A 16187-nucleotide genomic window follows, 5' to 3' on the forward strand; every position below is an offset into this window, starting at 1 on the left:
CTCAAAGAGGCCCTTCAGAAAATCTATCCACACTCCACGCCTACACATAGGCACTAAGAGTCATCACCCAGTCAGACATGAGAGCGAAAATCACACGCATTTCATTTAAATTTAAGCATTTGGCAGATATTCTTAACCAACGAGACTTCAGTTTAAAAAAAAAAATTATTTACTTATTTTTATATATATATTTTTTATACATCCATCTATTTACACAACTGGATATTTACTGAAGTAACTCAGGTTAAGTAGCTTGCTGAAGGTTGTTACAGGCTTGAATCTCTATGAGTTAATGTCTCTGGGAATAATATAGCCGTCCTGGGCATAGCACACTGTCATCTGATTAGCCCGGCACTTCAGGGTCATCAATATTCAGCCAATGGGAGCTGCAACAATGAAATCTAAACCTAAGCCTAAATCAGGCATTGCTAAGCCTAAGACTGGCCTTGCTAAGCTAAGCCTAAACCTGGCCTTGCTAAGCTATTCCTAAGCCTGGAATTGCTAAGCTAAGCCTAAGCCTGGCCTTGCTAAGCTATCCCTAAGCCTGGAATTGCTAAGCTAAACCTAAGCCTGGCCTTGCTAAGCTAAGCCTAAACTGGTGTTGCTAAGCCTACACCTGGCCTTGCTAAGCTAAGCCTAAACTGGTCTTGCTAAGCCTAAACCTAGCCTTGCTAAGCCTAAACCTAAGCCTAAGCCTAGACTTGCTAAGCCTAAGCCAGGCCAGCGGTTTGAAGTTTGCTCATTAGATAAAGGGCAACACAAGCAGGCAGAGGGATCCATCATTATGGTTGCAGTTTCACTGGTAGCAGAGAGTCCTCCATATGAAAGAGTCGTCCATGCTAGTCAGTCATGTTCAGGGGTGTTTTAACTCCATCTGCAGCAGCTATTTCTTTCTGTGTTTGCTGAGTATCAGACCTGTAACACAGCAGCAACTTTGTGAAAAATTACTAAACAAAGAGGCGGAATAAAGGGAGGCAGAATGTTTTTAGATGCTATTTGCGAGCTTTGAGATTTTTGAAGGCTCTGTTTGTGTGGAATGAAAAACATCACAGCCAGGAAGAGTGGGACCATAGGACGTAACATATGAGAAATGCCAAATTCATTTTCTGGTATGAAAAGTTGCTGAACCTTCAAGACCTGCCTAAAGGAACCTAGTGATTCATTAATCCAACTGTCAGCCATTTCTTGGATCACTAATTACCCTTGAATATCGGTGGTTCTGTGCAGCTATTTCTCCGGTTGGCAGACAGCACAGTTAGAGGCTTGCAATGGTAGACTACCGTCCAAGAACACAACAACAATGCCCCATCTGGGAATGAAACCTGCAGTCCCTGAATCACAAGCCCAGCTTCCTCACCATTATTTCACACTGCCACACAGATTTATGGCCCTCAGTATGAGTGCTGGAATTGCAAACAAACTCTGAGCCGGGAATAGTACTCCACAACCTTCAGAGGACAGGAAATGACATCATAACAAACGTCTGAAAAACGAACACAGCTTTGAGCACACCCCTGCATAAAGATGCCCTTGCAACAGACTCCCATCTTAAAACAGTAACGGCCCACAATCAGATGACATTTACTCAGGTCAATTACTAAATCTGACTTTCAGCATTTTCTCTTCCACGTAAAAATATCAAGCAATGCAGTGTCTTCTGTGCCGATTCATCACTCTTAAATAAGGTCACTCAGGAAAAATGTTACAGTTGTGACACAAGTTCACATCTTAAACTCTCATCGCTGTTACCCCCTAGACAGTTCATTTAAGATTATGAAAAAATATGTTCTTTTACAAATCACATCAATGTTTTATATTATCTTCTATGCAATTTAACATTGAGATCTCAAGTCAAAATTGAGAATTTCAGTTTTATTCATGATATAGATTTTGATATACAGTCATTCCTCTCAGTGTGGAGAAACAGCAGGATTGCTGGCTAGCAGCAAAATGTTCCATGTACAACACAAATGGACAGCTCTTTATTCACTTCTCTGTTTTTCAGAAACAGGAGAATTCAGTGTATTCTGTGTTATTCTGATCACTATTGAACGTTCTGTCTCCAACGACAGCTCTTCATGCATATTCATATCCAGCAAAAAAATAAGAGCATTCAATGGTAATCATATAGAGCTGACATCCTGGTTATTATAAGCATAATCTGTGCTAATTGGACATTTAACATGAACATCTGCATATTGCTGCTAGGAGCAAATTGCTCTACAACCTTTTACCTGTGAAGAGGCATATGTCAACGCGCCTCACCCACTGTGGAGTGCATTCAGCTTCAGGACCATAAGCATTAGCAACCTGTACGTTAGCGATTAGCAGTAGCACCACGATGGGGATGTGACTAATCTAATACAGTGGAAAAGTAATTGGGACGCGAGTAAAGTAATCGTGATGTGAGTCGCATTACAGCACACCAGGAAGCGAGGGCTGTATGATGCAACTGGACAGGAAGTGAGGGTAGTATAATGTAACTGGACACACGCACACGCGCACACACACACACACACACACACACAAAGGCCATATCAGGAAGCAGTTTGGCTCACACTCATTCCCTCCCTCCACCCCCCCCCCCCCCCCCCACCCCGCTTCGATGATGTAGTCATAAAAAGGTTCCCTGTGGGATTTTTGTTTATATTGGATATAAAATTCAGGATATAAATTTAAAGTGCTCTTGTTGCGATGCTTCATTGTGGTACGGCTTGGCTAAATGACTAAGGTTGTTAAAACTCAAAGCTCTCTTTCCCTCTCTCTCGCTCTCACTCTCACTAAAGCTGGCACAGGTTAAACGTTCCTGAAACGGTAGATATTCTAACACTGGCACAGGTTAAACGTTCCTGAAACGTTAGAGATGCTAATGTTGGCACAGGTTAAACGTTCCTGAAACGTTAGAGATGCTAATGTTGGCACAGGTTAAACGTTCCTGAAACGTTAGAGATGCTAACGCTGGCACAGGTTAAATGTTCCTGAAACGTTAGAGATGCTAATGTTGGCACAAGCAAAGTGCAGTTTCTGCACAGTGCTCCTCTCCAGTGGCAGTGCTGAGAATGGGACTGTCCCAGGACCATCCTCACTGAGGTCAGAGGTCACTACTGTACAGACACCCCTCCAGTCCCCCCCCCTTTCTATCCCCTCCCCGCTCTTTCTCTCAAACAAAAGTACAATATAACACTGTTTAGACTTGAGGACTAAAAAAACCACCCTGACTGCTAAAATCACTCAAACACTTTAAATGGATGAAAAACAGCACCTGATAATTACAGTTTTGAACTCTGTAGACGAGGAGGGAGGGGTAGAGGCAGGCAAATCACAAGGAGCACAATTGCTCCTGAAATAACAGTGTGTTTGTGCTACTGAAATAACAGTGTGTTTGTGCTACTGAAATAACTGTGTTTGTGCTACAGAAATAACAGTGTGTTTGTGCTACTGAAATAACTGTGTTTGTGCTACAGAAATAACAGTGTGTTTGTGCTACTGAAATAACAGTGGGGTTGTGCTACTGAAATAACAGTGGGTTTGTGCTACTGAAATAACAGTGGGTTTGTGCTACTGAAATAACAGTGTGTTTGTGCTACTGAAATAACAGTGTGTTTGTGTTCCTGAAATAAGTGTGTTTGTGCTACTGAAATAACAGTGGGTTTGTGCTACTGAAATAACAGTGTGTTTGTGCTACTGAAATAACAGTGTGTTTGTGTACCTGAAATAACAGTGTGTTTGTGCTACTGAAATAACAGTGTGTTTGTGCTACTGAAATAACAGTGTGTTTGTGTTCCTGAAATAACAGTGTGTTTGTGCTACTGAAATAACAGTGGGGTTGTGCTACTGAAATAACAGTGGGTTTGTGCTACTGAAATAACAGTGTGTTTGTGCTACTGAAATAACAGTGTGTTTGTGTTCCTGAAATAACAGTGTGTTTGTGCTACTGAAATAACAGTGGGGTTGTGCTACTGAAATAACAGTGGGTTTGTGCTACTGAAATAACAGTGTGTTTGTGCTACTGAAATAACAGTGTGTTTGTGCTACTGAAATAACAGTGTGTTTGTGTTCCTGAAATAACAGTGTGTTTGTGCTACTGAAATAACAGTGTGTTTGTGCTACTGAAATAACAGTGTGTTTGTGCTACTGAAATAACAGTGTGTTTGTGCTACTGACCTACTGTGCAGCTTGGCCTTGGGCCAGGGCAGCCGTGCGTGTGAGCTTATGTTGCTAACGTCCTCCTCTCTGTCCCAGTTCAATGCAACGGTAACATTACACGCCCTCATCTGTTACATCAGCGGCCGTTTTGGCATTATGAGAGGAGTTGCTCTTTTCTTTGTGATGATCACATTTTAAAAACAGCAGTTGACGGTTCCTTTTTTTACGGTTAAAATACGGTTAGCGATGATACTGTGTACCTTCCTCCTGCCTGATACCCTGCCCCCCACCAAAAGGTCATGAGAGTAATGGTGGATCAAACACTTTCAGGTTCTAGGCACTATTCTGTAGCAGTATAAAAGGCCAACTGGATGCTGGTATATAGGCAAAAGTACTGACTATAAATCCAAGGACGTTTTACTTATCTTATACAATACATTTGCTAGACCACACTTGCGCAGTTCTGGGGACCGTCCTACAAGAAAGATACAGAGGCTCTGGAAAAGGTCCACAGAAGAGCAACCAAATTGATTCCTGGTATGGAAGATAAAAAGCTTAAGATGCTTAATCTCTTCATGCTTAGTAAAAGGAGAAAAGGGTGGATTTAATTGAGGCTTTTAAATTCATAAAGGGGATTAACAAAGAGAACTACAAGAGATTCCTCAGGTTGAGTACTGTTAGTAAAACAAAGGGACATTAGGAAGCATTTGTTTCATGCAGAGAATATTCAGTGTGTGGAATAGCCTGCCAAGTCATGAAGTACAGGTGGAAACTCTGGGGGTTTTCAAGACCAGGCTTGATACAGTGTTAGAAACTATGTAGTCTGTAGGCAAACAGAGCAATAGTTACAATTTAATTAAGAAAATGGTGAGCATTGATGGATTAAATCCAGGCTGGACCATCTTAAATCCTGACTGGACCACCTTAAAACCAGGGTGGACCATCTTAAAAACAGGCTGGACCCTCTTAAATCCAGGCTGGACCCAAGCTGGAATTTCCACCAGGGGAGAGAGGGTAGAGAGACTCACCGATGAGCTCAGTCTTGGCGCTGTAGGACCCCAGGTACGGCCCGTCCGTGTTGGGGGTGTAGCACTCAAACTGGCCCATGTCCTTGGCCTCCAGCTTGGTGACGTGCAGCAGGGCGGAGTCTCCGCCCAGCCGCTCCACGTAGATCTCCTTCCTGTTGACGCGCTGGGCGTACATGCTGTAGGCGTAGTTGGGCTGGCTGGTGCTGACGATGCGGATCTCCCGGTCGGGCGCGGCCTGCTGGTACACGGACCACTCGAAGTCCTGCTCCACCCCGTCCTTATGGCCCGTCACGTTGCACCAGATGGTGATGTGGGACCCCTCAGTGCGCACCAGGGGCCCCCCCTGCACCGTCACCAGCCGCTGAGCCAGACCGGGCCCCGCTGCAGAGAGAGGGAGAGAGACGGGGGGGTTATCGTTAGTGTTCTCACTCCCTCCTTTCCTCCAGCCATCTTAGCTTTGCGCAGCAGAAAGAGCGCATCAGCCGGCGTTTCATTATTCCGCTCTTACACTTCAAACAACCTGCGGAAAAAACCCACAAAAAGATGAAGGAGAGGGAGAGATGGAAAGATGCTCACGGAAACTTCAGTTCTCTTGAGGCTTTTTGAAGATTAAAGGCCTGGTGTGTGTGTGTGTGTGTGTGTGTGTGTGTGTTTGTCCTTTTAAACGGACCGAATACCGCTTGGTACATTTCAGTTCGGCAATGCTTAGAAAATGTAATTCGTGTCAGAATGAGAGAGTGACAGTGACAGAGCGAAAGAGAGAGAGAGACAAAGAGAAAGAGAGAGACAGAGCAGCAGTGAGAGAGAGAGAGATTTTGAGAGTTTTGAGTTTTAATAAAACCTTTATTGTTCCATTTATTGTACATTAGTTGCGGCCTAACCTCAGTTACATTACCCAGTCAATACATCTCAGCCCTTTCTCCTCTTTATGTCATAATGACCAGGACCACAGTCACTGCATGGTCAGCATAATTAAAAAATGACTATTAGAAGCCAACTGCCCATCATCGGCAACCTGGCAAATTAGCCCCTCCCCACACGTCATGTTGCACAGAACCCAGGTATATCATTAATTAAAATACTATACCAGATTCAGATAGAAAGAGGGGGGGGGGGGGGGGGGGGGGGGGTGAGAGAGAAATGGCTCTGTATGACCCCCAGAGAGGAGCCCGCTTGAACACACAGACTCAGCTGTCTGGGGTTCGAGGGGGTTTAGCCCAGGTCTGGTAGGGGGGTGTGCACAGTCTGCCTGTCAAGCTCAACAGTGCAGCTGAGGCAATAATGAGCACAGCAAACACGCCACACCCCCACTGTGTCCTTGAGCCACTGACAGCCTCAAACACTGGCCAACAATCTAAGCATGCCATCTAATACTGCTGTATTCCAATACTCCACTATGACAGCACAAAGCATGCCAACTAATACTGCTGTATTCCAATACCCCACTATGACATCACAAAGCATGCCAACTAATACTGCTGTATTCCAATACTCCACTATGACATCACAAAGCATGCCAACTAATACTGCTGTATTCCAATACTCCACTATGACAGCACAAAGCATGCCAACTAATACTGCTGTATTCCAATACCCCACTATGACATCACAAAGCATGCCAACTAATACTGCTGTATTCCAATACTCCACTATGACATCACAAAGCATGCCAACTAATACTGCTGTATTCCAATACTCCACTATGACATCACAATGCATGCCAGTGTGTAGAACAAAACCTGAAACTCTCTTAGACTTATGTTGACCACAGACCTTATTTTCTGCAGAAAATGAAATCCCTATGGGAAAAAAGCATTGGAAATCTGCCAAGGGAACCCACAGCACATGTTTTAGGACTACAAAAAAAATGGAGATGAAAATGGAGTCTTGTTCAAAAAAATCTCAACAAAAGATGTCTGATATGGGTCATTTAACTTGCCTGTAAGAGTTTGTCAATGCACAGAAAATTATGCAGTGTGCAGTGTGTCATTTCTACAGAGAACCTGATGAGTCTGATACAGACCTCATTACAGAAGAATGCACAATGCAAAAATAATCAAATATTCGATCACAGGGGCCAGAAACTTTTGGAACACCAGAGTACTGTATTTTCCAAGAAAGTCAGACTGACAGCCATGTTTTAAAAGCTCATTAAATCTTATGAAGGGAATTTCAGGTCAGAAATTCTGGAACAAATGGAAAAAAGGCTATTCTCTCCAAAAACACATCAACTTATTTCCACACATGCATCTTCTGCCTCCTGACTCTGCAGAGTCTGCTTCTAGAGCACCGCTCCACATACCCCCCACCCCCTCCCCCATCTCTGATTTTCAGCAGACACAGATTTCACTTTTATTTAAGCCTGTAAGTTAGAAGCAGAGGTGCCCACATCAGAAGAATTTCAGAAATGGTGTCATAAGATGTCCAGGCTCAGCGTTTCTTGTACTGAAACGAGTGAAAAGCATGCAAATGTTCCAGCGAGCTTCCTCTGCCTGTTAGAACCCTTCACATGAAGTCTGAGCACATCGCAGCAGGAGCACACGGGACCCTGATCAGCTCTGGGCTCTGATTGGAGCACACGGGACCCCGATCAGCTCGGGGCTCTGATTGGAGCACACGAGACCCTGATCAGCTCTGGGCTCTGATTGGAGCACACGGGACCCAGATCAGCTCTGGGCTCTGATTGGAGCACACGGGACCCCGATCAGCTCTGGGCTCTGATTGGAGCACACGGGACCCTGATCAGCTCTGGGCTCTGATTGGAGCACACGAGACCCTGATCAGCTCTGGGCTCTGATTGGAGCACACGAGAACCTGATCAGCTCTGGGCTCTGATTGGAGCACACGAGACCCTGGTCAGCTCTGGGCTCTGATTGGAGCACACAAGACCCTGATCAGCTCTGGGTTCTGATTGGCTCCCTGTTACCAGTTCTGAATAGCAGCAGCAGCAGCAGGACACGGCTGGCTACGTCCCTGCAGAGTAAGGTGTGCTCCTGGGGTTACTGAGGCCACAGTTCCTCCCAGTAGCATCCCAGCTGTACACCAGGCTACCTGCGGCCATGACAGAAAGGCGCCAGTCAGCGCAGCTAAGGGTCATTTTACCTGGACTACATTTGACCGGATACTCTCCTTGAGTTCAGGTGTCAAATGAATGTCAGCGTGAAGTCGGGACGGTTTGCCAGCGCACAGCTCTAACGAGCCCCCTTAGGAGTGGGCCTATGTCACATGACCTCACCACAGGGCACCTCCCTGTCTCCTGGAAACCATTAGAGCAGGCTCCGCCCCTTCCAGACTCCCCCTGGCGCTGAGGCGAAGCCACAGTGTCACCACTTACAGTAAGAGATCGTATAACTGATATGCACTCTGCAGAGAGCACGCTTCTGCAATCAGCGTTTTCCTGCCCCACTGCCCCATGGGTAATCATCTCACCAAGTCTCATTCAAATCCACCCATAAATGTTTCCCACAATCATCTTATCGGGAAAAAAAAACACATTCAGATAGAGAGATGGCCGAAGAAAGACAGTCATAAAGAGAGAGAGAGAGATGGCTGAAAAGACAGATAGAAAGAGAAACAGGCAGACAGAAACAGAGGTGAGACACATGCAGACAGTCAGACACACAGACAGAGAAAAAGACAGATAGTTGGACAGACTGAGAGAAATACAGAGAGAAACAGACTTTAAGTCTCTGCGTAATGTGATGTAAGACGCAGCTAGCCTCCAGCTCCTGCAGTGGGAATGTGCAGTCAGTGAGCACACTGTAAGCGCACAGGAAGTTAGCTAGCCTGCCCACTGACCAGTGGCTACGATTATTTCACCACAAAATAATAAAACATAAGCTTTTATTATTCTTACGCTCGGTACATTTATTCAGAATCTAAAACTAAACTTAAGACAGATTTTCCAGCTCTTGGCATGCATCCCATTATCCTCTGATGTGAAAATTATTTTTTTGAAAGTTGAAAGAAAAAGGCTTACAGCAGTGTTTCTCCTCATCCTCATGCTGCACACCATAACGGAGTTAACCTGCCGCAGGACGGACTCAGGCTCCTCCTCTTCGGCAATGATGCAAGTCTCAAAGTTTTAGGATGGAGTGTGAGGATCATGTGTGAGGACCATAAGGCAATGCCCTCACTGAAAACTACACTTACACTGGCTGTCCCAGTATTCCAGTGCATTTAGCTTCACCTGAGCATAACTACCTGAAGCCACACCCCAACACAGCCTGGACCTCCTGCCCCGTTTCTAACACAATCACATCAGGTGATCAGCTTATGATTCATTACATTACATTATAGGCATTTAGCTGACGCTCTTATCCAGAGCGACTTACAACAGTGTAACCAAACTCAGGATCAAGTCCACTTAAGTCCATTGAATAAAATGTAGATAAAAAGCCTTTACTGTAGTAGCATACAGTAAGGAGAAACAAGATAGTCTGAACCAAAAAATTTTTTTTTTTTTTTTTTTTTTTTTTTTTTTTATAGTTATGGGAGAGGGTTTAGGGAAGAGGAGAGAGGTATACAGAGAAGAGGTGCGTCTTGAGTTTCCGTTTGAAGGTGCTCAGACACTCTGCTGTTCTGACCTCCACTGGAAGATCGTTCCACCATCGTGGGGCCAGAACTGCAAAGAGTCGAGACCTTGTTGCTGCTCGTGTAGGGGGAGGAATCAGCCGCCCTGTAGTAGCCGATCGGAGCGATCTGGCCGGCTTGTAGGGTCTGATCATCTTCTGCAGATAACCAGGAGCTGACCCCTTGACTGCTTGGAAAGCAAGCACCAGTGTCTTAAACCGGATGCGAGCTTGCACTGGTAGCCAGTGGAGGGAGATGAGGAGGGGAGTGACGTGGGAGTCACGAGGGAGGTTGTAAACCAGACGTGCTGCTGCATTCTGGATGAGCTGAAGGGGTCTGGTGGCTGATGCTGGGAGGCCAGCCAGGAGGGAGTTGCAGTAGTCCAGACGTGACAGTATCATGGCCTGGACCAGGAGCTGTGTGGAATAATTGGTGAGGAGTGGTCTTATTCTGCGGATATTGTACAGGATGAACCTGCACGACCGGGTAGTTGCCGCGATATTCTCAGAGAGTGCCAGCCTGTTGTCCAGCACAACTCCAAGATTTCGGGCACTCTGCGAAGGGTGTAGGGGAGTGTCTCCTAAAGAAATGGGCAGATGAGAAGTGGGAGAGGTAAGAGAAGGAATATGGAGAAGTTCCGTTTTGCTTGTGTTGAGCTTGAGCTGGTGTTTGGTCATCCAGCTCTGGATGTCACTCAGGCAGGCGGATATGCGATCGGAGACCTGAGTGTCTGTGGGAGAGAAAGAGTAGAAAAGTTGAATATCATCTGCATAGAGATGATATGACATGCCATGGGCGGCAATAACAGGGCCAAGGGACCTAGTATACAGAGAAAAGAGGAGGGGACCAAGGACAGAGCCCTGAGGGACCCCAGTTGTGAGGGGACGAGGAGCTGACACTGCACCGGCCCAGGCAACCTGGAAGGAGCGGCCGGAGAGATAGGACGCAAGGATAGGATTCCTGTTGCCGTGGTGCTATTGGCTGTTCTTCCTCATTTGCTGTTAAATCAGCCGTAACTGACAACCTGCGGCCATTTCTGTGCGCAGAACTCCATGTTTAATAAAGTGGAATTGATTCATTGATCCATCTTTGGTCCCTGAAGAGACTGAGACTAAGGTGCAGACGTGTTCACACAGGCACCACGGACACCCCAACACATCACTGTACACACGTGTTCACAGACAGAACTGACACGCCAACACATCACTGTACATACGTGTTCACAGACAGAACTGACACGCCAACACATCACTGTACATACGTGTTCACACAGGCACCACGGACACGCCAACACATCACTGTACATACGTGTTCATAAAGTTTAATTTAACAGGCTCAAGCTTACAGAAGGAAGGAAGGACTTTCTGGATGTTCTGTGTTTTCAGCTGAAAGGGATTTATGCGCAATAAGCAATATGCCAATCAATGAGGATTTCTGGGATTCTCATAAGCTTAATCTTCCCATGAACTCAAAGCCATTTGATATTTGGGCTGGGTTTTTTTTCCCCCTGCAATCAGTGGAGAGGGATTAAATACAATAAAGAGCATCTTTTAAAAATGCAAATCCTATGCAAAAGACTTGGAGGGAAAGCATTCTGCATAAAAATGCCTCTTTGATCTCCCACAGATGCATGATATGAAATTTCACTGTTTTTCCAGGTTTCAGCAAAAAAAGGGTGACAGCAAAAAAACCCCCCAAAAAAACCTCTTCAACCGTTCCCCCTCTCCAGGACCCACAGCGCACTCTTACAGGGAAAAGCCTTCAGCCCCTGCAGGCACGCGTTTACTCTGAGAAGAAAAGGCGCTAACACATTCTGCTTAGGACGCTAACACATTCGGTTTAGGAAAAAAAGACACATTCTGTTACAGCGACAGCAGCCTGCGAGTCTCCCTCAGTGCACTTTAAAAAAAGAACAAACCTGAGAAATCTGGAAATGGAGCAGAGAGCGAGAAAACACAGCTGAGTGAAGGGGTGTGAGTGGCTGTGAGTGTTAGCATGTGAGCTGGATGCTAACAGCTGTGAGTGTTAGCGTGTGAGCTGGATGCTAACAGCTGTGAGTGTTCGCGTGAGAGCTGGATGCTAACAGCTGTGAGCGTTAGCGTGTGAACGGGATGCTAACAGCTCTGAGTGTTAGCGTGTGAGCTGGATGCTACCAGCTCTGAGCGTTAGCGTGTGAACGGGATGCTAACCGCTGTGAGCGTTAGCGTGTGAACGGGATGCTAACCGCTGTGAGCGTTAGCGTGTGAACTGGGTGCTAACGATTGTGAGCATTAGCGTGTGAACGGGACGCAAACGGCTGTATGCCCCCAATCTCCCTCTTCAAATCCACCCCCCCTCCCAAATGTCCCTCTGTCTCTCCTACATGCCAGCCCCCTCACATCCTTGTTCCAGAGAAGTGAGAGGACCTATGAGTATCACACAGCACACCCACATACTGCCACAGACCAACAACTAAGCACCACAGACATCCAACAACTATCACAGAACATCCATAACTATCACAGAACATCCATAACTATCACAGAACATGCAACAACTATCACAAAACATCCAACAACTATCACAGCACATCCCATCCAACAATTATCACCGAACATCCATATAACTATAGCAGACATCCACCCGACAATCCCTTGGTGTTTGATGATACTTTGCAATTATATCGTTTACCACACACTGGTAGTGAGATTGAGATGGCAGCGTGAGAATGAGCTAACAAATCTCTCACAGGCGCGAAGCACATGACTGCATGTCTGTCATCGACAGCAGGCAGCAGCCAGCACTAAAAATACACTTTATCTCAGAGACATTCCTGAGCTAACAGACCCCATGAACCCCGCTCCATGCTGGCCCTCATAACCACAGACCCCACAAAACCCCGCTCCCCACTGACCTTCAGTGACCAGAGACCCCGCAAAACCCCGCTCCCCTGCTCCTTGAACACACAGAGCTCTTTACATACAGCCCTCTCAACCCATTACCCACTTAAAGAGAGAATACATTTCCTGTGACCTACCCTCTTACATGTTCACATATGGGAGTAAATTCTATTAACATGTCGAATCAACTGCATAAAGACTTTAACGATCACCGTGAGTGCATTTAGTGCAGAGCTGAACCAGAGTAGCCCCAGGTCAAAGGGAAGAGAATAATGGATTCCATCCGATCCACCTGACCTCCCACAGCCTACAGTTAAGCCCTTAATGCATCTGCTGTCCACATTACACACGTACTACTGACATCCACTGACCCTTCCAGGTACCGACACTCACTCCTCACAGAACAACCCAATGACCGATGTAACACTGTCAGTACAAAGAAAGGCTTTTTAAAATACGGAAGCAAGAATGGAGGGAGAAGCAGAGGGAGAAGGAGGGACAGAGAGAGAGGGAGAGAGGGGGAGAGGGAGAGAGAGAGAAAGAGAATAGTGTAGATGCTGTATCCTGTAATTTGGTCCTGATGACTAACAGCTAAGGACATGACTCACAGGGAGAAAGCACTTCAAGGGCACTTTTATTAGTCACATTTCTGCAAGGTACACAGATACAGAAAGGGGGAAACTATAAAAACAGGAAATTATTTTATGTCATTTAAAAATTTTATAGGTGAAGTAAAGGGTGCCTCCACATGAAAACAGCTAAACTAGCTGAGCTATAGGAACTCACAGCTAGTGTCTGAGCTATAGGAACTCACAGCTAGTATCTGAGCTATAGGAACTCACAGCTAGTATCTGAGCTATAGGAACTCACAGATAAACCTGAGGGATAGGAACTCACAGGTCACATCAGGAAGAGACAGAAAGCTGATTGGATAGAGGCAGGAAGCCAATGGGACAGAGACAGGAAGCTGATGGTATAGCGATGGGAAGACGATAGGGCAGGGATAGGAAGTAGACACACCCAGAAGCGTGTAGATTGAGTATGATACACCTCTCAGCAATGATGACTCACGCAGAGGCACAGGACAGAGAGGGAGAGAGTAAGAGGACTCCTTGCTTTTCCTCTATGGGAAATGCACCCAAACCATCACCTGCACATGGTGCTCATGGGAAATGTAGTTTACAGCATAAAGTTTGACGAGTAGCACTGCATTCAGACTTGCTCTAACATGAGATGCACAACTCCATACACTGGAATGAGGCGCAGAAGTGTCCCACCGCCCCCAGACACCCGAGCTCAAACACAGACACCCAACTCAGCATGGGGCGGGGGTGTGGCCTCAGCAAAAAGCCCCGCTGTGCTTCTCAGTAAATAATTGGGGAGAAGGGGGGTGTGAGGGTGGGGGGTAGACAGGGGTGAGACAGGTGCAGGAGGAACAGCTGGGGTCCAGGTCTCACTCAAGGGCCAACTGTGGGTACTACGGACATCTCTCTCACACACACGTGTGTGTGTGTGTGTGTGTGTGTGTGCGTGTGAGTGTGTGTATGTGCATCTGTGTGTGCGTATGTGTGTGTGTGTATGTGTGTGTGTGTGTGTGCGTGTGAGTGTGTGTATGTGCATCTGTGTGTGCGTATGTGTGTGTGTGTGTGTGCCCTCCAACTATCCAAACAGGTCCTCCAAACCGTCAAAACTGGCCCCCCTCCCCCAACCGTTCAAACTGCAAACCTCTGACAGACTTTTAGGGAAATAACAGGATTTCAGGAGCATCCGTCCGGCTGCTCAAAGCAGGAAATAGCGCTCAGAAAAAACCCCAGAGCTCCTCAGGGGGAAATCACGCTCCTGTCAGTCTCCACTTCCTGTTCAGACCCTCTCAGGTGTCGTTTCCAGCGGGCCGCTGGGTAATATGTCAGAGTGTGTGACGGACTGGCAGGCGGAGGCGAGAAGAGGGTGTTTTACAAACACACAGGAAGTCACACATTTGAGCTTCCTGTCCAGGATGGGGGGGGCTGTCTGTCCCAGCAGCCGCAGCAGACCGAAGCCCCCCCCCCACCGCTGGGAAGCGCACGCCAGTTCATTTCCACTCCGTTCATCCCAAAGGAAGTTACGGGAACGGGGGGGGCGCAACGGGGGAGTGAAACATCAAAACTCTTCAGTCTGTGGAAATTGTCTCCCCTCCTCCAGGCTGGCTGTGAACACAGATATACGCAGCACTGAGTAGCAAGTGCGTGTGTGTGTGTGTGTGTGTGTGTGTGCGTGTGTGTGTGTGTGCGTGTGAGTGTGCGTGTGTGTGAGTTTGTGTGCGTGTGAGTGTGTGTGTATGCGTGTGCGTGTGCGTGTGTGTGTGCGTGCGTGTGTGTGTGCGTGTAGTGGGCACAGAACCAGACTCCGGAGGCCAACATCACAGCCAATAAACACAGATCTCCACGGATCCGCAGAGCCACTTACAGAGTCAACTCCAGAACAAATACAGCGAAAGCCACCACTGAAATTACAGCTGAGAAAAACTGTGTTCAAATAACAGCTGCCGTATATTTTACAGCGATGTACAGCAACATCTAATTACAATCTGTAGATTACACAAGTCCATATCCAGACCATTCAACAGCATGGCATTACTTTAGGTCTTCCACAGGATGGTAAGATGACAGACAGATGAAGATGAATGACAGACAGACAGACAGAGACAGGTGATGACAGACAGCTGTGGAAGAGCAATACCCACTGCCAGGCCACACCCACATCACTGAGTAACTCAGCCAGGCCACACCCACAGCACTGTGCAGCTCAGCCAGGCCACACCCACATCACTGTGTAACTCAGCCAGGCCACACCCACATCACTGTGTAACTCAACCAGGCCACACCCACAGCACTGAGTAACTTAGCCAGGCCACACCCACATCACTGTGTAACTCAGCCAGGCCACACCCACATCACTGTGTAACTCAGCCAGGCCACACCCACAGCACTGAGTAACTTAGCCAGGCCACACCCACATCACTGTGTAACTCAGCCAGGCCACACCCACAGCACTGGAGGAGCGGGGTACGCATTTAGGAGGGTAGTTCAGGGGCCCCGGGGAACCCCCGTATTCTCAGTGAAAGTGGCGGTAAGCGTCCCACTGCACAGCGGGTTATTACCATTTCACTCAGCAGCACGCGCATCCTGACGCCCCTGGAGAAGGGGATTATGGGAAATGCCGAAGGGGATTTGCACGGCGTTATTTACCCACCAGCGGGGGGGGGGGGGGGGGGCTAGGGGAGTAAATGAGGAGATCTCACTGTTTCCTAATCTAATCACCCGCCAGTTACCATAGCTACAATCTGAGCCCCATCGCGCCCCAGCACCAGGCTCACATGCTGTTTATGGAAATCATAAACTGCTTCCTGCTTAGAGTGTGCTCCCTGGACCAATCAGAGAGCTGAATCTGTGCGGTGGGAGGAGAGAGGCACAACATGCAGGGGCCAAACCTCATAAACCTGCAGGGGCCAAACCGCATAAACCTGCAGGCGCCAAACCTCATAAACCTGCAGGGGCCAAACCGCATAAACCTGCAGGGGCCA

At 47.1% G+C, this 16187-nt stretch overlaps 1 protein-coding gene across 2 annotated transcripts in view; it reads right to left on the reverse strand.

Annotated features, from left to right (window-relative positions):
* The window catches only part of LOC118222145 (immunoglobulin superfamily member 3-like), a 59796-nt gene that overhangs the window by 34404 nt on the left and 9205 nt on the right, over positions 1-16187 (reverse strand). For both annotated transcript variants that reach the window (XM_035407486.1, XM_035407485.1), the window contains exon 3: positions 5175-5555. In XM_035407486.1, coding sequence (XP_035263377.1) covers positions 5175-5555 — 381 coding nt within the window. The remainder of the gene's footprint in view (positions 1-5174; positions 5556-16187) is intronic.

The sequence above is a fragment of the Anguilla anguilla genome, chromosome 3 (genome assembly GCF_013347855.1).
Source record: "Anguilla anguilla isolate fAngAng1 chromosome 3, fAngAng1.pri, whole genome shotgun sequence".
Classification (NCBI taxonomy): Eukaryota; Metazoa; Chordata; class Actinopteri; order Anguilliformes; family Anguillidae; genus Anguilla; species Anguilla anguilla.